Here is a 20,999-nt window from a genome sequence, read left to right on the forward strand (position 1 = left end):
AGTGGCTAAAAGCTTGATCAGAGCTAGGTTTTAAAGTGGGCCTTAAAGGAGCAGAAGGAGTGGGGAGGGCATTTTTGATATACAGTTCACTAATAGCAGCCCATGAAAATCCAAACCAATTTTCTTTTCTTGGGAATGCTGAGTTCAATTGTGCTGTCTCTCTGCCTATCTGGATTCAGCTCAGACCAAGGGTCAAAATTGGAATGTTCTCATTTGTGTGACCCAGAACCATATCATTACATCAGGGTATCTCAATACAATGAGAATTGTAAGTCACAAAATTCCAGGGGCCAGAGAGGGTGGAGAGTTGGTGACTCAGCTGCTGAGAGAGACAGAATCTCACTCCATGCAAGAAGTACTGTAAATTCCATTTGAATTAGTAGGCTAGTCTTCCAGTCCTTCCCTTCTAATGTTCCCGAGGGTGTTGGTGGAACTTGTCAGGCTATCGCAGGAATTGGCCTATTACCTCCTTGTAAAGTCTCGATGGATATTTCTTCAGGTAAGAATTGCTATGAGTTCCATTGAGGCCCTTAAAAAGGCCTCAAAAATGTTTTGCAGATAAAGGTAATCGATCTGAGGAAATTGATTACCTTTCTAACAGTGGCACTTTGTTCCTTAGGAACATTTTATAATATACTGCCCTCATTCGCTTTGGCCTTGCTGCATATAAAAATACCTTCACGACCAAATGGCTTAATGTTCTATTAAGAGTACAGCATCAAACTCTAACCACTGATTTACAAGAGAAGCATTCAAATGTTAGAGGAGTGCAGAGGAGAGCCATAAGTCTAATTCTGCTGTTAGACTCTTGAGTCATGAGGAAGGTTTAGAGAATTTTGGACATGGAAATGAAGCTTAGGAGGTGATCTTGTAGAGGTATACAAGATTGTTCTGAAAATGAAAAAGATTAAATTTGGAGTGTTGTTGAGAGTAAGGCGAGGACATAAATCCAAACAGCGAAAGGTAGATTTAGAACCGATATTTAAGACCGTTCTGCCGGGAAGGCCCATTTTGAACAGGTCATTTGTCCTGCTGAGTCCTGGCAGTTTTACGTCTAACTGGCTCTGCAAGGGATGCCACACAATATAAAAGTACCGACCAAGTCATGGAGAGGGAAACAATTCCCTCCCTCTCTTTAAGCTAAAAGTGTAATTTGTACAACTCAAGATTGAGGAATGGACTGAGAATTCTACTGATCCCATTACAAATTCCTCTGCTCATTTGAAATCACTCACAGCTGGAATTTGACTAATGAGGTGATTGCTACAACAATGTGCCAATGAGCCACTAGCCAGCAGCTGAAGATTTCCTGCTGAGCAATGGCTTTGTTATTGAGTATATATGGCATACTGTCCCTCATCAAGGGAGGTGTCAGCTGTGGCTCAGTTCATAGCACCCTCGCCTTTGAATCTGTGGGTTCATGTCCCACTCCTGGAAACCAAGAACTGTGATTGTACTCAAAAGAATTGCAATCTGTGACTGTTGATAACTCGAAAAGAGTATCAAGGGAGGTGTCAGCTGTGGCTCAGTTCATAGCACCCTCGCCTTTGAATCAGAGGGTTGTGGGTTCATGTCCCACTCCCGGAAAACCAAGAACTGTGATTGTACTCGACAGAGTTGAAATCTGTGACTGTTGATAACTCGAAAGAGGATCAAGGGAGGTGTCAGCTGTGGCTCAGTTCATAGCACCCTCGTCTTTGAATCAGAGGGTTGTGGGTTCATGTCCGAAACCGAGAACTGTGATTGTAGTCAAAAGAGTTGCAATCTGTGACTGTTGATAACTCGAAAGAGTATCAAGGGACTCTGTGCCAGCATCACTATTATAAATCCAAGTGAAACTCATTAACCTCTATAACTTTGAATGGCTTCAGGAGAAGATTTTCTCTCACCACTATTTGCAGAAAAATCCTAAACCAGAGTATGCATTTACAATAGAAATGGGGAATAGCACAATATTTGGGATGATGCAAATAGCAAACAAAGTTTTCTCCCCCTTTGGGAATCAAGTATCTTAGGAATTTAGAAAAAAAAAATTCTATTATTTTGGTTCAACTAATTTACATTAAACTTGACATTGAACTCTAAAATTCTATCTCATACAGAAAAATAAATATTCAGTAGGGTTGGAGTAAAGCCTATAAAATATGATGCTAATGTGTGAGAAGTGAGTTCAGCCAGAACAGAGCTATCCTGCTACTTTAACTGAAATCTCAAGTGGATGAAATTATGCTAATGCAATATAATTGTACCAATGTGTTATATTGTTTGTGTGAAATTGCTGCATCTCCTATGTTGGATACAACATTAACTCCATGACAGAAAACAAAGGACAATGCTGGATGGATGTTTTTTTAGACTGGGAGACGTTGTTTCCCCAAGGATTAGTTTTGGGTGCATTACTCATTTGAATTTTTATTAATAACCCAGACTCAGTTGTGAGAGCAGCATTGTAAAGTTTGTACCTGATACAAAAATTAGCAAAATAGTGGACAGCGATGAAGATAATTTCAGGCCTTGAGGGTGTCCTCAAAGTATCCCCGACGAGGTCAAAGGTACCCGCCAACTCACGGGAGGCCCTGGCTTGTGACTGATTAAAATGGAGTAGGCTCTGGGGAGGGAGGCACTGAACACATTTGTCGGGAACAGGCAGAGATGAAGTTGAGGCATCAGAGAGAGCGCACAAACCTCCAAACAACCCATATACCCAACCCTTCATGCACCACCTGCCCCGCATGTGGCAGAGTCTGCAGGTCGTGCATTGGACTTATCAGCCATTTCGGAACTCACCGAACTGGAGTGGAAGCAAGTCATCCTCGATCCCACGGGACTTCCTAAGAGTTATAGACTTCAGGACAATATAGGTAGGATGAGGAAGTGGGCAGAAGCATGACAAGAGTTCAGTATGGGGATGTACGAAGTGATGCACTTTGTGATGACTAATATGGAAAGACAGCTTACTATAAATGTCATGATTTTGAAGAGTGTAAATGAGCAGAGAGACCTGGATGTCCATATACACAAATCCATAAGGGCGGCAGGACAAGTTAATAAGGAGGGGGTTTTATAAATAGAGGAACAGAATCTAAAAGCAGAGAGATCATTCTAGAACTTTATAAATCAGTCCTCAGCTGGAGTGGACAATTCTGGCACCACACTTCAGGAAATATATAAAGGCCTTAGAAAGGGTACAGAGAAGGTTTACCAGGATGTTTCCAGGGGTAAGAGACTTCAGTTATGAGAAGTTGGGAAAGTTAAGTCCTTGGAACAAAGAAGGTCACCAGGTGTCCTAATAGATTATAGGTTTTAATAGAGTAGTTAGAGGAAAATTGTTCCCTCTGGCAAGTAGGCCAGTTCATGGGTTGTGGGTATTGCTGGCAAAGCCAAGATTTATTGCCTATTCCTTGTCCTGAGCTGCCTTCTTGAACCACTGTAGGATCTGTGGTGTAGGCACATCCACAATGCTGTTAGGGAGGGAGTTCCAGGTTTATGACCCAGCGACGATGAAGGAATGGTGATATAGTTCCAAGTATAATGGTGTGTGGCTTGCACCTGATGTTGTTCCGATGTTCCTGCTGCTCTAGTTCTTCTAGACAGTGGAAGTTGTGTGTTTGAGAGGTGCTGTCGAAGAAGCCAATCACCAAGGCTTCTTTCATCATGCGAGTTGGTGCACATTACAAACAGGGTCTGTCAGTAGTGGAGGAGTTGAATGTTTAAGTGAATGGAGGGGCAATCAAGTGGGCTGCTTTTTGCTGGATGGTGTCGAGCTTTTTGAGCATTGTTGGAACTGCACTTATCCAAACTTGGGGAGAGTCAAGAGGTGAGTCACTCACTGGCATGACTAACAAGTCTGTATTCCAATCCATTTATGTTCAGCTTACTTATACTGAGAGAATTATTGCTTTAATCAACACCAACACCTTGGGTGCTCAGGCTTGCAAACATTGCACTACAACATCTACATCATGTATATACAGTCTCCAGAGAATACAACTATTACATGGTGTTACAATCCCCAGCTGAGATTACCCCGCAAGAATACCAATGTAAGGGAGGAAACAACAATTTATACTGAACAAAAACAAAAATACCTGGAAAAACTCAGCAGGTCTGACAGCATCTGTGGAGAGGAACACAGTTAATGTTTTGAGTCCGTATGACTCTTCACTTTACTGTATGTGAAGAGAATGCTGATTGGTTGGCATCGACATGGAAAATGCACCACTGATGGTGACTGACAGTTAACTGCCATGCATTGTTTGAAATTTAAACCAGGCAGCTCGATCCTGATTGGTCAAGACATTGCCCTGAGGAATGCGTCAGCGAATTTTTTTTATTCATTCACGGGATGTGGGCTTTCATTAAATGAAATGGACAATGCCTAGGACATTACCCTGAGGAACTTCTGCAGCGATGTCTTGGGGCTGAGGTGATTGGCCTCCAACAACCACAACCATCTTCCTTTGTGCTCAGTATGACTCCAGCCAATGGAGAGTTTTGCCTGATTCCCGTTGAATTCAATTTCACTCGGGCCTGAATTTTTCGGCCGTCGGCCGCACATGATCGGCGGGTCAGGGAGCGGCTGGGAAACGGACCCCTGACCGCGATTGATCCCTGACCGCGATTTCACGTTGGCTGGCCAATTAACTGTGAGCCCGTGTGAAATGCACACTGAAAAGCACTGCTGGTTTGGGGCGTGGGAAGAGGGCAGGCGACAACATCACCGTGGGTGGTGGGGGGGTGAGCACTGTGAGAGAGCTCCCTGAGGGCAGACGGCTGCCTCAGGGAGCTGTAGACCTGAAAATAATGAAGTAAAGCTGTAAAAAAAAGTCCACGCATCACAGTCAAGCACCTGAAAGCAAACCCCATAAAAATGCTGTCCCCAGATATTTATTTTTATTTCCTAACGGAAATTTCATCCCATCCTTGAGTGATGTTTGATGAAAAATGTAAAGGCCGCCTGGCCAGTTTACCTGTCCGCCAACCGTATGGTTGGACCAGCCACTAAAAATCGCAATTGCGCTGTTAATGGGTTTAATTGCCCGCTTCACTGTCAGCAATTCCGACTCTTGTGCACGCCCGCCGACCGAAATATGGCGGGTGCGCGATGATGTTGGGACACTCACCCAACATCATCTCGCGCGATTTTATGCCCAATCTGGTGGGGAGGGCACCCGCCCGCGGGATTTAAATTCTGCCCTGGGGCTCCTCACACTCGGTCAGATGTCGCCTTGATATCGAGGCATTTAATATCATTTTACCTCAATCTAGAATTTAGCTCCTTTGTCCATGTTTGAATCAAGGTTGTGATGATGTTTGAAGCCAAGTGGACCTCGCAGGACCCACTGAGTATCAGCTAGCAAGTGGCTCACTGTTAACAACACCTTTCATCAATTTGCTGGTGAATGAGGGTAGACAGATTGGGCAGTAATTGGTCTGATTAGATTTGTCCTGCTTTTTGTAGACAGGCCATACCTGGGCAGTTTTCCACTTTGTCAGGAGATGATATTAATATTGTACCTGCACTGGAACAGCTTGGTTAGAGGCGCAGCAAGTTCTGGTACACAGGTTTTTAACACTACAGCCAGAAAGTTGTTGGGATCCACAGTTTTTGCTGTATCCAATGCACTCAGTCATTTCTTGATATTATATGGAGTGAATCAAATTGGCAGAAGACTGGCTTTTGTGATGGTACAGAACTCAAGAGGAGGCCAGGGTGGATCATCCACTCTGCACTTTTCACTAAAGACGGTTGCTAAAGCTTTAGCCTTGTCTTTTGTACACACCTGACCATCATTGAGGATGGAGATGTCTGTGGAGCCTCCTCCTCCCATTAGTTGTTTATTCACATGATGTGACTGGACTGCAGAGCTTTGATTTAATCTGTTGTATTTGGAGATCTTGTAGCTCTGTCTATCGCATGCTCCTGTTATTTAACATACATGTAGCCCTGTGTTGTAGCTTCACCAAGTTGGCACCTCCTTTTCAAGTATGCCTGGTGCTGCTCCTGGTATGAAAATTCATAGGCAAAAATCTAGAGGGGAGATGAGTAGAAATATTTTCACTCAGAGTTGTCAGGATGTGGAACAATCTACCTAAAAAATGGTGGAAACTAATTCCATAAATAATTTTATTTGGATGGGTACTTGAGGATGAGGAACTTACTGGGTTACAGATAAAAAGCGTGGATGTGGAACAAAGCACGACTGCTCTTTCGAAGGGACAGCAGAGATGTGGCAGCTCAAATGGCCTCCCTCTGTGCTGTAGGTTTCTATGATTTTAACAAAGCTGTTGCCTAATTAAAACAATCACGTTAAAATCCGGTTTATCTTATAGATTTTTATTGTAAAATAGTCATAATAAATGCTTCTGAGACAAGCTGCATGGTGCAGTACACAAGTCTCCTGACTGTCACTTCATGAATGTTATTCCACTTTTTGGCTGGGAATCTGAAAGCGGGAGCTATAGGGGACTGTACGGTGATAGAAGGACTGCCTTGCTCTAATGCCTGTATTTTTGCTTTGTGTCACAGAGATACTGGGGGCTCTTCTTTCTGTACTGTCAATCTGGGCAGTAACAGCGGTGTTGGTTTACCTTGCTATCCAGCGACTGATCAGCAAAGATTTTGAGATTGAAAGCCATGTCATGCTTATAACATCTGGGTGTGCAGTCGGAATCAATATCATGTAAGCAATATTAATGTACATGAGCATTTAATCACATAAATAATATTTTATTCCAGAATTCCAACAAAAATTGCATAAAGTCTTTTACCAACAGAAATTGAAACATATAAGATTAGGGGATGGCTTGATAGGGTAGATTATGAGAGGATGTTTGCCTTGGCTGGAGTGTAGAACTAGGCAATCACAGTTTCAGAATAAGGGGTTTGCCATCTTGGACTGAGATGAAGAACAATTTCTTCCCTCAGAGTGTTGTGCGTCTTTGAAATTCTCTATCCCCAAGAGCTGTGGATGCTCAGTCGTTGATTGAGTAAATTCAAGGCTTAGATCAAAAGATTTATGGACTCTGAGGGAGCCTAGAGATCTGGGGATCAGGCAAAGTGCAGCCATGATCTTATTGAAGAGCGAAGCAGGCTCGAGCGGCATTTTGGCCTCTTCCTGCTCCTAATTTTTTTATGTCATGTTCTTATACACAGACTATAACCTAAATTGTGATGATGAAATTGAGTGGCTTTGTTTTTAATTAAACCTGTTTTTATATTGAATTTTCCTTTCCCGTTTTTGAAAATTAACACATCATGATTGTGGCTTTTTAAAAACATAAGAAGTCACTGCAAATTACATTTCGACTAACAAAATAAGTAATCTGCTAATAAATGTAACTACTTTCTTCCCTGTAGCATGAAGTTGCTGACTCATATTGTGGCATAGTTCCATAGCTGCTCAAGACCTTCAGTACCTCACCCTTTCTTCACATGAGCCTAAATAATGCTGGGAGTTTATTTCAAAAAGGTGGGAATGATTGTCAAGCCTAACCCCTCTCTCATTCCTGCAGGAGCAGGAATCAGGGATTGGAACCCTGCTTTTTCTTAACCTCTCTAGTCTGAAGTGTTATGTCCAGTTTGTGTTTTTACTGAGATAATGCAACATAGATCAGGGTCAAACCGAGGACATTCATGTGTTGTATATCTCAGTGCCACACACATCACGCATTTTCCACTGAGGTGTATAGGCAAACTTTAAAAGAGATCTCCTTCTGAGATATGGTGCTTTAGCTGCGATGGTTTGATTATAGTACACTCCACAATTATCTGGTAGGAAAAAGGATGTTGGTTACCCAGAAATCATTACTTATCTCTTTTGTAGTCTGTTCTTATTTGCTCAGAATTCTTTGCTTACATTTTCTGTATGACTTTTAAGAACATGTAAGCCCTCAAAATTCATGACTGTTCCACTTGGACTGCAACTTCAGCAGGACCATGCTGCAATGGCCAGAAAGTTGGCCAGACCTTGTGCATGAGGAGTAACAGGAGGGATGAGGAATACAAAAACTGCCGGAGGCCTGGAAACCATGGGACACAATTACTCAAACGTTTACGAACAACACTCTTGTTTAAATGTGATTTTCCCCTCTTAATTAACACGTTGAATGGAGTGCAATTGTATGCCACTAAGGATGATGCAATGTGTTATATGAGTTTTATTCACAGAAAAATACAGACAAATGTCATCAAAAGGTTCAACGGTGTTAATTAAATATAAATTATGTAGAAAAGCTTACTTTATTTAGTTTCGTGGATTAAATATTCAAACTAAGAATGTGTCAAATGGATGAACACCACTAAGATAGCTCAAGGTGTTTCAAAGTCATAAAATATATCAAGGTTAGGCTAGTGTATACATTATATTACAACAGCCTTTGAATTTGACATATCATTGAAATTATTTGCAGAATATGAAAGCTACAAGTGCTGAAATAGCTTAAATTTAATTCACCAAAGTCCTTGAAAATAAAAAGAATTTGATAAGTTTTGTCACCACAATTTTTTGTGTTGCAGAATGGCTGTCATACTCCATCAATCAAACCCTTCCCATAGCCATGGTCATGCATTTGGCTACGAGGAGTTAGAAAACAGCACAGCTGATGAAAACTCTTCCCAACAAAACCATCTGGGCAACACCAGCGTGAGAGCAGCCTTCGTACATGTCATTGGAGATTTGTTCCAGAGCATCGGAGTGTTTGTGGCAGCAACAGTCATCTTCTTTAAGGTTCCTGCTGTGTTCTAATAACTGTATTTACATGGTATTTTAATTATACAAGTTTATTTCAGTGAGGTAAATCTAACACTCGCGTGATGACATATCAAAACAACATTGTCAAATGTAGTTTAAAGCACCTTATAGACTGAAACTCTTCTGTGATCTCTTCATAGTGCATTGGTGAATATATTTGCATCTAATTTCTGTTGACTATTTTAATGAAGTCAACAACCTATTTATTTTAAATAGATTAATGCCTCTGCTAAGCTAGCACTCAGGAATTTGCAGTGATCATGTTAACCACTGCACTAAAAAGGAGCAGAGAAATTACAAATTTGTTTTTAATTCTTTCAATGCTAAATTCAACTGGAAAATAACATTTATACACCATTATTTTCTCAATGGTGAGAAACCAGGAGCTGTGGAGGAGCAAAGGGATTTAAGTGTCCACGTATCTAAATCATTAAAAACCATTGCACAGGCATGAAAATTAGTCTCAAATGAGTTGGAATTTAAAAGTGAGGAAGTGATGGTTCAATTGTACAGAAGCCTATCTGAAAGTACTGCATTCAGTTTTGATTGCAGTGCCTTAGGAAGGTTATGCTGGGCTTGTAAGGGGTACAGCACAGAAACACTAGAATAATACCAGGGCTCAATTATAAGGACAAGCTATTCAAACTTTGCAGATATTCCCTTGAGTTTAGAAGAGTGATCTAACTGAGTATTTAAAATGATGAGAGGATTTCATAGAGTAAAAGCATATCCCATTCATACCTTTCAAAACATGAACTCAGTGTGGAATCTTCTGGAACTGACCTTTCATTTAAAGATGGGCAATAAAATTCTACAAAAGATGGGTGCCAAGGGTCATCTGACTTGATCTGTGGATTTGAAACTACCATACTGTCTTGAAAGGACAAAGGGACACATTCTAGACTAAGGAGGTATCACTACCCATCTCTTGAGACCATCAAAATGTATTCCCTAGACCTGAATGGGTCATTCTGAAACCAAGACAGTGATTGTCTCAACACACTGCCCTCACCACCTCTCCAAGTTGTATGTGCAAACAACAACCCAGATTGTGGCGAGTCAACTTAAGCCCAACACCATATTTGGAAAAAGGAACTGTGAGAAGCCACATGGTAACACAGCCACGTTAGCCTCCCTATTTAATCTTTAAGAGCTGTTTGCACAACAATTTTGGAGACGAAGTCCCACCTTTACATTGAGGATACCCTCTATCGTGTTGTGTGGCACTACCACCGTGCAAAATGAGACAGATTTCGAACAGATCTAGCAACTCAAGACTGGGCATCCATGAGGCACTGTGGGCCATCATCAGCAGCAGAATTATACTCAAACACATTATATAACCTCATGGCCTGGCATATCCCCCACTCTACCATTACCATCAAGGCAGGGCATCAACCCTGGTTCAATGAAGAGTGTAGGAGGGCATGCCAGGAGCAGCACCAGGCATACCTAAAAATGAGGTGTCAACCTGGTGAAGCTATAAAACAGGATTACTTGTGTGCCAGACAGCATAAGCAGCAAATGATAGACAGAGCTAAGCGATCCCACAGCCAACAGATCAAATCTAAGCTCTGCAGTCCTGCCACGTCCAGTTGTGAATGGTGGTGGACAATTAAACAACTCACTGGAGGACGACACTCCACAAATATCCCCATCCTCAATGATGGAGGAACCCAGCACAGCAGTGCAAAAGATAAGGCTGAAGCATTTGCTACAACTTCAGATAGAAGTGCCGAGTGGATGATCCATCTTGGCCTCCTCCGGAGGCCCCCAGCATCACAGATGCCAGTCTTCAGCCAGTTCGATTCACTCCACATGATATCAAGAAACGGCTGAAGGCACTGGATACTGCAAAGGCTATGGGCCCTGACAATATTCCAGCAATAGTACTGAAGACTTGTGCTCCAGAACTTGCCACGCCCCTAGCCAAGCTGTTCCAGTACAGCAACAACACTGGCATCTACCCGGCTATGTGGAAAATTGCCCAGGTATGTCCTGTACACAAAAAGCAGGACAAATCCAACCCGGCCAATTACCGCCCCATCAGTCTACTCTCCATCATCAGTGAAGTAATGGAAGGGGGCATCAACAGCGCTATCAAGCGGCACCTGCTTAGCAATAACTTGCTCACTGATACCAGTTTGGATTCCGCCAGGGCCACTCAGTTCCTGACCTCATTACAGCCTCAGTTCAAACATGGGCAAAAGAGCTGAACTCCCGAGGTGAGGTGAGAGTGACTGCCCTTGACATCAAGGCAGCATTTGACCAAGTGTGGCATCAAGGAGCCCTAGCAAAACTGGAGTCAATGGGAATCAGGAAGAAAACTCTCCGCTGGTTGGAGTCATACCTAGCACAAAGGAAGATGGTTGTGGTTGTTGGAGGTCAGTCATCTCAGCTCCAGGACATCTCTGCAGGAGTTCCTCAGGGTAGTGTTCTCAGCCCAACCATCTTCAGCTGCTTCATCAATGACCTTCCTTTCATCATAAGGCCAGAAGTGGGGATGTTCACTGATGATTGCACAATGTTCAGCACCATTCACGACTCCTCAGATACTGAAGCAGTCCATGTCCAAATGCAGCAAGACCTGGACAACATCCAGGCTTGGACTGACAAGTGGCAAGTAACATTGGCGCCACACAAGTGTCAGGCAATGACGATCTCCAACAAGAGAGAATCCAACCATCACCCCTTGATGTTCAATGGCATTACCATCACTGAATCCCCCACTGTCAACATCCTGGGGGTTACCATTGACCAGAAACTGAACTGGACTAGCCATATCAATACTGTGGCTATAAGAGCAGGTCAGAGGCTAGGAATCGTGCGATGAGTAACTGACCTCCTAACTCCACAAAACCTGTCCACCACCTACAAGGCACAAGTCAGGAGTGTGATGGAATACTCCCCACTTACCTGGATGAGTGCAACTCCTACAACACTGAAGCTGGACACTGTCCAGGACAAAGCAGCCCGCTTGATTGGCACCACATCCACAAACATTCACTCCCTCCACCACCGATGCACAGTAGCAGCAGTGTGTACCATCTACAAGATGCACTGCAGGAATTCATCAAGGCTCCTTAGACAGCACCTTCCAAACCCACAACCACTACCACCTAGAAGGACAAGGGCAGCAGATAGATGGAAACACCACCACCTGCAAGTTCCCCTCCAAGTCACTCACCATCCTGATTTGGAAATAATTCGCCTTTCCTTCACTGTCGCTGGGTCAAAATCCTGGAACTCCCTTCCTAACAGCACTGTGGGTGTACCTACACCACATGGACTGTTCAAGAAGGCAGCTCACCACCACCTTCTCAAGGGTAACTAGGGAAGGGCAATAAATGCTGGCCCAGCCAGGGAAGGGCAATAAATGCTGGCCCAGCCAGCGAAGCCCACATCCCATGAATGAATGAAAAAACAAGCAACAGCAGCAACAGAAAGGGCAGCTTCACCTATGCCTTAGGAACTGGAGACTGCAACATTGTAAGGTCTCCCAGCCTGTACCTTTTCACGTCCATCAATACAGCAAACAAACTTCTTAGTAATGAAACTAAAAATAATGAACCTCAAGACCTGCAGAATGTCCATCTCTTCGAGAGAAACCTGCACCTGGCATACAACTTCTGTTATTGATTTCACCTAGACAAAGTTTTGGGAGTGAAAATGTTTTCTTCATCAGGCCTGCAACGTGTGTTTTCCAAAATGAGCCAATCATGTGAATTACAAACTATTCTTTTGCTTATAACTTGTAACAGTGCAATATTCTCTTTAACTGCACTTACCTTGAGTGTGTGTGAGACTAAGTAAGTGAGTTATATAGTGCTAGATTTTTGTGAATAAATAATCCTCTTTATTTAAGCCCATGAAAAGCTTGCTGCTGGCTATTTAAATTGACCACCATCACCCACTCCCACCCCCATCACTACCACCACCAGGGATGCATCCCCCTTTTCAAAAAATATACCGATTATAGACATTAGGGAAAGAAACAAAGACTTCAGTAGTTCTGATTCATCCTGTCTGTGACAGTAGTACAGAGAAACTCTTCGTATTGCTGATAAAAAGGAAACATGCTGTCGGAGCTTTTGTCTTACACTCATGAGGACAGTTCGCAAGAAACCAATAGTAAAGGGAACAACAATTTATACTGCATGAGAAGAGTGCGCTGACTGGTTGGCAAGTGAACTCTGATTGGTAGAGGCTTTGCCATGGAGAATGCACCAGGGAACAGTTAACTGCCAAGCTTTTACTCAAATTCAAGCCAGGCAGGTCAACTCTGATTGGTCAAGGCATTGCTATGAGGATTGAACTAGGGAATGGCTGTCCCTCAAGCTTTTGTTTAGTTGAAAAAGGTGCAATGTGTGGACATGCTCCTCCTATCTGCAAAGGACAAGGCTGTGTGTGTGAGTATATGCAGCTTCTTGCATGAGTAAGTGAGTCACACTAGGACCCCAACTGATAATCCTGGATTGGTTTTCAGTGTAATTCTTAGCATAATCAGGAAGCAAGCATATCATCTACATTTCAGAACTGTACAAGAGGTAGGTGGTTAGGAGTCATTCCATCGAAGATGCATTTCTCGTGGAAACTGACAAAGATATTTGCAAGAGCTGGGCCTAGAGGGGATCCCATAGCAACATCATCTATTTGGACATACATAGTGTCATTAAAACTGAACTCTCTGCACGAATTGCCGAGTTCATAAGTTCAATTATTACAGATTCAGACAATGACGGTGTGTCTAGATAGCCATGATATAGTGATACGGTGCAAATGCCTATGGCTTCCTTGAATGGTACATTAGTAAATAGGCCAGCAATATTGACCAAACACATGGAGATAGCATTGCTATTGATATGCAAGTTCTGCATGGCCTTCACAAAGGTGAAGGAATCCTTCACCATGCATGTGGAAAACTTGCTCAGAACTGGTTGTAGCAACTCAGCCAACCACCTGGCCAACTCATGGTGTGAAGGCTAATCCTACATACCATATATATAAGATGGGTCCAAATTAATATCTATCGGACCTGCCATTAAGCATGACCTGACAGCCCTGCTTGAAAGCAAGTTACAAAAACACTTGTTGGATTTAGGTAAGAGTAACAAGCTGCCAGGTAGTATATATAATGGGATTTGCCCTCGCAGATCACTGCATCCACATATGTATGGCCTGCCCATGACACACAAAAGTGATGTCCCTCCATGTCCTATCTTATTTATGACTGGTTCTGCACAACATGAATTGGCCAAATGGTTGGGTGAGTTGCTACAACCAGTTTTGAGCAAGTTTTCCACATACACAGTGAAAGATTCCTTCACCTTTGCGAAGGTCATGCAGGGCTTGCATATCAATAGCAATGCCGTGTCCATGTGGTTGTTCAACATTGCTAGCCTAATTACTATTGTACCACTGTACCACTCGAGGAAACCATAGATATTTTCACTGCGTCACAACATCATGGTGATCTAGACACACCGCCATTGTCTGAATCTGTATTAATTAAACTTACAAACTCAGCAACTCATGCAGTTGAGTTCAGTTTTAATGACACCATGTATGCCCAAATAACTGGTGTTGTCATGGGATCCCCTCTAGGCCCAGCTCTCATAAACATCTTTGCTGGTTGCCATGAGAAACACTTCTTTGATGGAATGACAGCAAACCTCCTACCCCTTGCATATTTCCGATATGTATATGATACATTTGCTTCCTGATTGTGCTAAGAATTACACTGAAGACCAATATAAGATTATCAGTCAGGCTCCCAGTGTGGCTCACTTACGCATGCTAGAAGCTACATATATTCACACACAGGGTCCTGTCCTTTGCAGACAGAAGGAGTATGTCCACGCATTACGCCTTTTTCAATGAAACCAAAAGCTTGAGGATAGCCAATCCCTAGTTCATTCCCAATGGCAATGCCTTGACCAGAGTCAACCTGCCTGCTTTGAATTTGAACAAAAGCTTGGCAGTTAACTGTTCCTTGATGCATTCTCCATGGCAATGCCTCTACCAATCAGAGTCCACTTGTCAACCAATCAGCACTTTCTTCTTATGCAGTATAAATTGTTGTTCCCTTTACTATTGGTATTCCTGGCATGACGAATGCAAGATATAAAGCTTCAACAGCATGTCTCTTTTCCTTCAGCAATACTCAAGAAATTCTTTCCTTGGGAGAACCTAGGAAAAGAGGGCATGAGCTTAAAATTAGAGCTAGACCAATTAGGAGTGAAATCAGGAAGCACTTTTTTAATAATAGTCTGATTCTGGGAAGGTGTTAGATACCTTAACTGGGCTGAAATTTGACTGAACGCTTTATTCAGCATTCTAATTAACACACTTGTATAAAATTCCTTAACACAGTCATTACCCTTTAAAATAAACTTTCCCCTGGAATGTAGTCCCATTGCTATCTAGTGGCCAGGCTGTTACAGCAGTGTGAGAATAGCCTCAAGGAATGGGAAATTCAAGAACACATATGGTAAGTGGTCTGTTTAAAATAATTCTGATTAATGAGCAGTAAAATTTGGAGGTCTGTGGAGTAGAAAATATCCCTTACTCACAGAGGCGATTTCCTATTAGGAAATACACTTTAATTAAACCGATAATTCCCTCATGTATGGAGTGTTGCTCATTCCAGAAACAAAATGACGATGACGCTGTCTAACAGCCTACGTCATGTTTTGCAGGTAGTGTATGGATAAGCAAATTTGCATTAAAACACAAGCAATTTTTAAACCAGCAATTTTATGCAGCTTGTGTCAACCTGACTCGTTGGGCACTCAAAGATTATGCCTTGGAAACCCACACCAGGACTGTACCTTAGCCATCACTCCAGTGAGCTACTGAGAGAATGCTCTCTTTCAGGTGACAATTTAAACCCAAAGCCTGCCTATTCTTCAAGTGGATGCGAAAGGTCCCATTGCATCAGCTGAAAGAGGACAGGGAGTTTTCCCAATGTCCAAAAAAATTCGAAGATAAATCCAGATGAGGAAGACCATTCCATCAATAAGGAAATATCAAAATCTGATGGTGGTGGGGGGTGGGGGGGGTGGGTGGGAAGTAAGGACCTTGAACTTGAACAAGTGTAAATGAGAAATCCAGAAGGAAGGACTCAATATACATATATCATTCTCAGGGAAAGGAGCAAATAGCATTAGTCTTGTTGAGCCAGGTTTGCCCAACCAGGGGGCTGGATTGAACTCCAGGTTTGGCTGACTTGGCAGCACAGGGACTGAGCTGGGTATTGACGAGTGCCCACATACCTAGTCCAAAGGCTGGGCCAGGAGCTGCAGACTTGCAGACTGAAACTGGAGACTAAAGAAGGGTGACAGAGATTCCTGGGAGCAAACTGAGGTGGTGCTCCACAGCCACATTGACTGACCTCCAACCAATTGAGGCAGTTCTATTGGCCTTGTCTGTCACTGGCTTTAACCTCCATTAAAAGCAGATGAAAACCCTGTTGAGGGAAACAAATGTAAAGTATAAATGACCTGGATAAGAGGGAAGGAATCCAGACATCTGTTGGATTCTGGAGTATATTACGATTGATCAGAATAGATGAATTCACCATTTCATTTACATTTTCTGAGAAGTAATGGAAGCATGTTTGATCTGATATACATGGCTTTATGTAGCCTTAGAATCAATAATGATGAATTGCGATTGAGCTGTAAAAAGAATTAACGTAACCCAGTTCAGCCAATGGCTCAGTAAATTTATTCAGTGAACCATTGAACCAAACTACCAGACCAGGAAAGTCTTTGATTTGAGCCCTGATCTGTGTTGAGTTATCTGACCTGCTAGGGTGGGAAGAGGGAAATCAGTTAGGAGTCTAATTCATGATCGCTATTTAGTGGCCTCTGTTGGAATGACTTGTGTAGATGTCATATGACAACAGGATTAGCCTGAGCTGTGATGCCCTCTGTGGTCAATTAGCCTAACAACATTCACTGTCAAGGGACATGCATGAGAATAATGAACACATGCCTAAGGCTGTCCAATCATTGCCCGCACACCTGTACCTCAGTAAGGAGGCCATGTCTTCAAGAGAGATGGGGAGAAAATTAATCTTATAATCCATTTTAGAATTTTAAATAAACTTAAGAAAAGCTCATGGGTCTATAGGTGTCTTTGTCTATAGTGTCATCCTTTTTGAATATACGCACGCTAGCTGGTCTCTTTATTGTTTGTTTTTCAATTACAGCCTGCTTATAAAATCGCCGATCCTATCTCTACATTCTTTTTCTCCATTTTTGTCCTGGGTTCCACTATTACTATTTTAAAGGATGTCTTCCGTGTACTCATGGAAGGTAGGACATATTTCAACGCAATTTCTTTGGAGAAATACAATATATACAGCGACACATTCCCCCCCTCCCCCCAACCAGATCATCAATGAAAAAGATGTAGTTTGTATCTCTCAATGTTTACTTACAAAGGAAGAAAGATTTGCATTTATATAGCACTTTTCAAGAGCACTGGACGTCTCAAAGTGCCTCACAGTCGATTAGGTATTTTTCAAATGTAGTCACTGTTGTAATGCAGGTCATTTGAACAATGACCCTTCATTGAGCAACATATGTATAAAATATTGAGTGGATGTTTTACAGCCCTGTCACGCTGAGGGCCATAAAATGTAGCAAGCCATTCAAAAGGCCATTGACTTTGGCGGGACCATAAAATCCCGCCAGTGTAAAATTCCGCCCATTGTACTAACTGATTAAAAGTAAAAGACTGTGTATAGGATCAAAACACCAGATAGATGAGCAAACATTTTGTTCAAACATAAGTACAGATTTATGGCAACAAAAGAAAATCTAATAAATACATCAGGAGAATGTATTTTTACTTAAATTAAAATGACAAAATGTTGGAAACGCACAATACATTCATCGCAGTTCAGACAATGGACAGTGATAGCTGCATCTGAGGTGATAGAGCATGGTGCTCAAGGTGCTAACACTGTGCTCATGCTAACGGACAGATGACCACAAAATACACACTTCTTGTCTGCTAACTGGAACAGGGCACCCTGTTTCTTATTTCTTTTCTTTAAGAGGAGGCTATTGAGTGAGGCTTCGAGAATGGTGAAACCCTAATTTATAAAGACAAAGGTAGTACAGAACTTAAGTTTTGCTGAATAAAATTTTGTTGAAGCTTATCATATTGTACTCATTGGGCCAATTTGCAAGGATACTAATGTAAGGGAAAAACAACAAATTTATACCATATGAGAAGAGAGTGCTGATTGGTTGGCAAGTGGACTCTGATTGGTAGAGACATTGCCATGGGGAATGCACGAGTTGATGGTGACTGACAGTTAACTGCCAAGCATTGTTTGAAATTTAAAGCAGGCAGCTTGATTCTGATTGGTTGAGGCGTTGCTCTGAGGAATGAACCAGTGAAAGGCTATCATTTATTTTGTTTAGCTGAAACAGGCATGATGTATGTACGTTCTTTCTGTCTGCAAAGAACAGTGCGCTGTGTATTAGTATATGTAGCTCCCAGTTCATGCAAATGCACCACACTGCAAGCCCTACTGACAATCTTAAATTGGTTGTCAGTGTAATTCTTAGCACACAGAATTATTTAGCAAATGTTGTCCAATTGCAGAATCACATCTAATGTTGGACAGTGTACAAACTCATGCTTACATAACTCAAAACATGGTGCCCAACATTAGATGTGATTCCTTGATTGGCCAACATTTGCTAAATAATGTTCAGTGTGCTAAGAATTACACTGACATCTAATTTAAGATTGTCATTCGGGCTCCCGGTCTTTTGCATGTACTGGAATCTACATATAATAATACACAAGGCCCCGTTCTTTGCAGACAGAAAGAACATGTACACACATTGTGCCTGTTTCAGCTAAACAAAATAAGTGACAGCCATTCACTGGTTTGTTCCTCAGGGCAATGCCTTGAACAATCATAGTCAAGCTACCTGGTTTAATTTTCAAACAATGCTTGGCAGTTACCTGTCAATCACCATCAACTGATGCATCCTCCACAACAACGCCTCTACCAATCAGAGTCCACTTTCCATCAAATCAGCATTCTGTTCTCATACAGTATAAATGTTGTTGTTTTCCCTTACATTGGTATTCTTGTGAATTATCCTGATGAGTGCAAGACAAAAAAGCTTTGACAAAATGTCTTCGAACAATACTCAATTAATTAAAAACTGATAAACTAAAGACTCTGTTACAGTGAGCTTGTAATTAGGTTCAATTGAGCAAGCAGCTGGTGTCAGAAATGGTGTATATTTTGCGATGATTTTAGAAGAGAAGGATGTTTTGGAATTCAATTCCTCGAGAAAAAAAATTACCATAGAAAATTTCTTTGCATCACTTCCTATTTTGAACAAATATTATTCTTTGAAATAAATGAATAAAACAAATCCTACTTTCCCTGCTTAGGTACCCCAAAAGGAATGGACTTCAATTCAGTGAAGGAAGTTCTTCTTTCTATTAAAGGAGTGAAAGCCATGCATAGTCTCCAGCTCTGGGCCTTGACAATAAACCAGCCTGTGCTTTCTGTTCACATTGCCATAGGTGAGTAAGGGTATAAACACACTTTGCTATTACCATTTAATTTTATCTTTCAATTTAGATATGAAATATTTGTCAGTGTGTGGCCATTCAAGTGTTTATTGTGGTTATGAAGATAGATTACCGAAGTTAGGACTGTTTTCCTTAGGGGAAAAGAAGACTGAGTGGAAATTTGATAGAGATATTCAAAATTATGAGGGGTCTGGACATGCTAGATAGGGAGAAACTGCCCCCACTCATGAAAGGATCGAGAATGAGAAGGCACAGATTTAAAGTAATTGGCAAAAGAAACAAAAGTGATATGAGGAAAAGATTTCTCACGCAGCGAGTGGTTAGGGTCTGGAATACATTGCTTGAGAGTGTGGTGGAGGCAGGTTCAACTAAAGCATTCAAAAGGGCATTAGACTGTTACCTGCAAGGGAACAATGTGCAAGGTTACAGGGAGAAGGCAGGGGAACGGTATTAGGTGAATTGCTCAGACAACTGGTGCAGACATGATGGGCCAAATGGCCTCCTTCTGCACTGCAACAGTCCTGTGATTCTGTGATCGTTACTATTGAGAATGATGTTATTCGCTTTTTTTGTCAACACTAATTGTTTGGATGCGACTTCCAGGTTCAGACCATCAGAGATGAAGGGTGTGCCTGTATGTGTAAATGCTCGCTGAATGGGGTTGTGGTTAATGGTAAATGCAGGTCTCTGGGGACTGGTGCAAGCAGTGCTCTAACTGAAGGTTTCTCTCAATAGATGTGGGAAATTTTAAAAACTAAAAGAGAAGACCAAAGGGAGGGTTTTTTTTAAAGCATCAACAGTACCATTCATACAGTAATCTCTTTAAACAGATTAATATCATTTAGCAATTCTTTAGCTGAAGTTGTGCAATGTCTGTCTTAAAAGAACAAAAGTAATTAACCTTATAAACCACTAAAGATTAAATAGCTATTTCTCTGGGTCATCTCTTTAAAACAGAGTGAGGCAATGGAACTTGGAGAGGCAACTAGAGAAATCTGCAGCTTGAAACAACTATTCGTTGTTGCCTTCTGTTAATTATGCTCTTGCCATTACAGAGGAGAATGCAGATGCTCAAACCGTGTTGAAGGAAACCACAGAAATCCTTCGAAGCAAGTTTACCTTCCACACCACAACAATTCAAGTGGAAAAATTCTCAGAGGACATGTTAGACTGCAGCCTGTGTCAAGATCCAAAAGACTAAGATTTCTTTCAAATTTAAGATCCTAGGAGGTGCCGTTTGTTGTTGTGTTGTATATTTGTCTCTGTATTTTACAGGATTTTCAAAAACCTACTCCAGTTTACCCTACTACAGAGCAGTGGAATAAACACTTTTAGTACAAGACTCAATTTCCCTCTGCAAAGCAAAAATTCAAAAAGAAGAAGAAAATAAGGAGGAGAGATCAAATTGTTCCAGAATGTGTAGAAACCCTGCTGTGCGTTTAACCAAATCAATAGGACTTCTGATAATTCTGGGGTGGGGGGTGGGGGTGGTGGGGCGGGTGGGTGAGGGGGAGGTGGGCGTGGGTCAACAGAGAGTTGAGTGCAAGTTTAACAACTCTTAGTATGTAATAGTACAATAATAATTAGGCACAACTTGCGGAAGCATACAGCCAAGATCTAAAAATTAGGTATGTTTCTTGTATTTAGGGAGCTAAGATAAGAGAGTAG

General features: G+C 41.9%; 1 protein-coding gene across 1 annotated transcript in view; it reads left to right on the forward strand.

Moving 5' to 3' along the window:
- slc30a2 (solute carrier family 30 member 2) overlaps positions 1-20,702 on the forward strand; it is a 91,624-nt gene extending 70,922 nt beyond the window's left edge. The window contains exons 4-8 of the mRNA XM_078541268.1: positions 6,530-6,683; positions 8,519-8,729; positions 16,969-17,074; positions 19,188-19,322; positions 20,387-20,702. Of these exons, the coding sequence (XP_078397394.1) occupies positions 6,530-6,683; positions 8,519-8,729; positions 16,969-17,074; positions 19,188-19,322; positions 20,387-20,532 (752 nt within the window). The 3' untranslated portion in view covers positions 20,533-20,702. The remainder of the gene's footprint in view (positions 1-6,529; positions 6,684-8,518; positions 8,730-16,968; positions 17,075-19,187; positions 19,323-20,386) is intronic.
- The last annotated feature ends 297 nt before the right edge of the window (positions 20,703-20,999 follow it).

The sequence above is a fragment of the Cetorhinus maximus genome, chromosome 5, assembly GCF_964194155.1.
Source record: "Cetorhinus maximus chromosome 5, sCetMax3.hap1.1, whole genome shotgun sequence".
In the NCBI taxonomy this organism is placed as follows: Eukaryota; Metazoa; Chordata; class Chondrichthyes; order Lamniformes; family Cetorhinidae; genus Cetorhinus; species Cetorhinus maximus.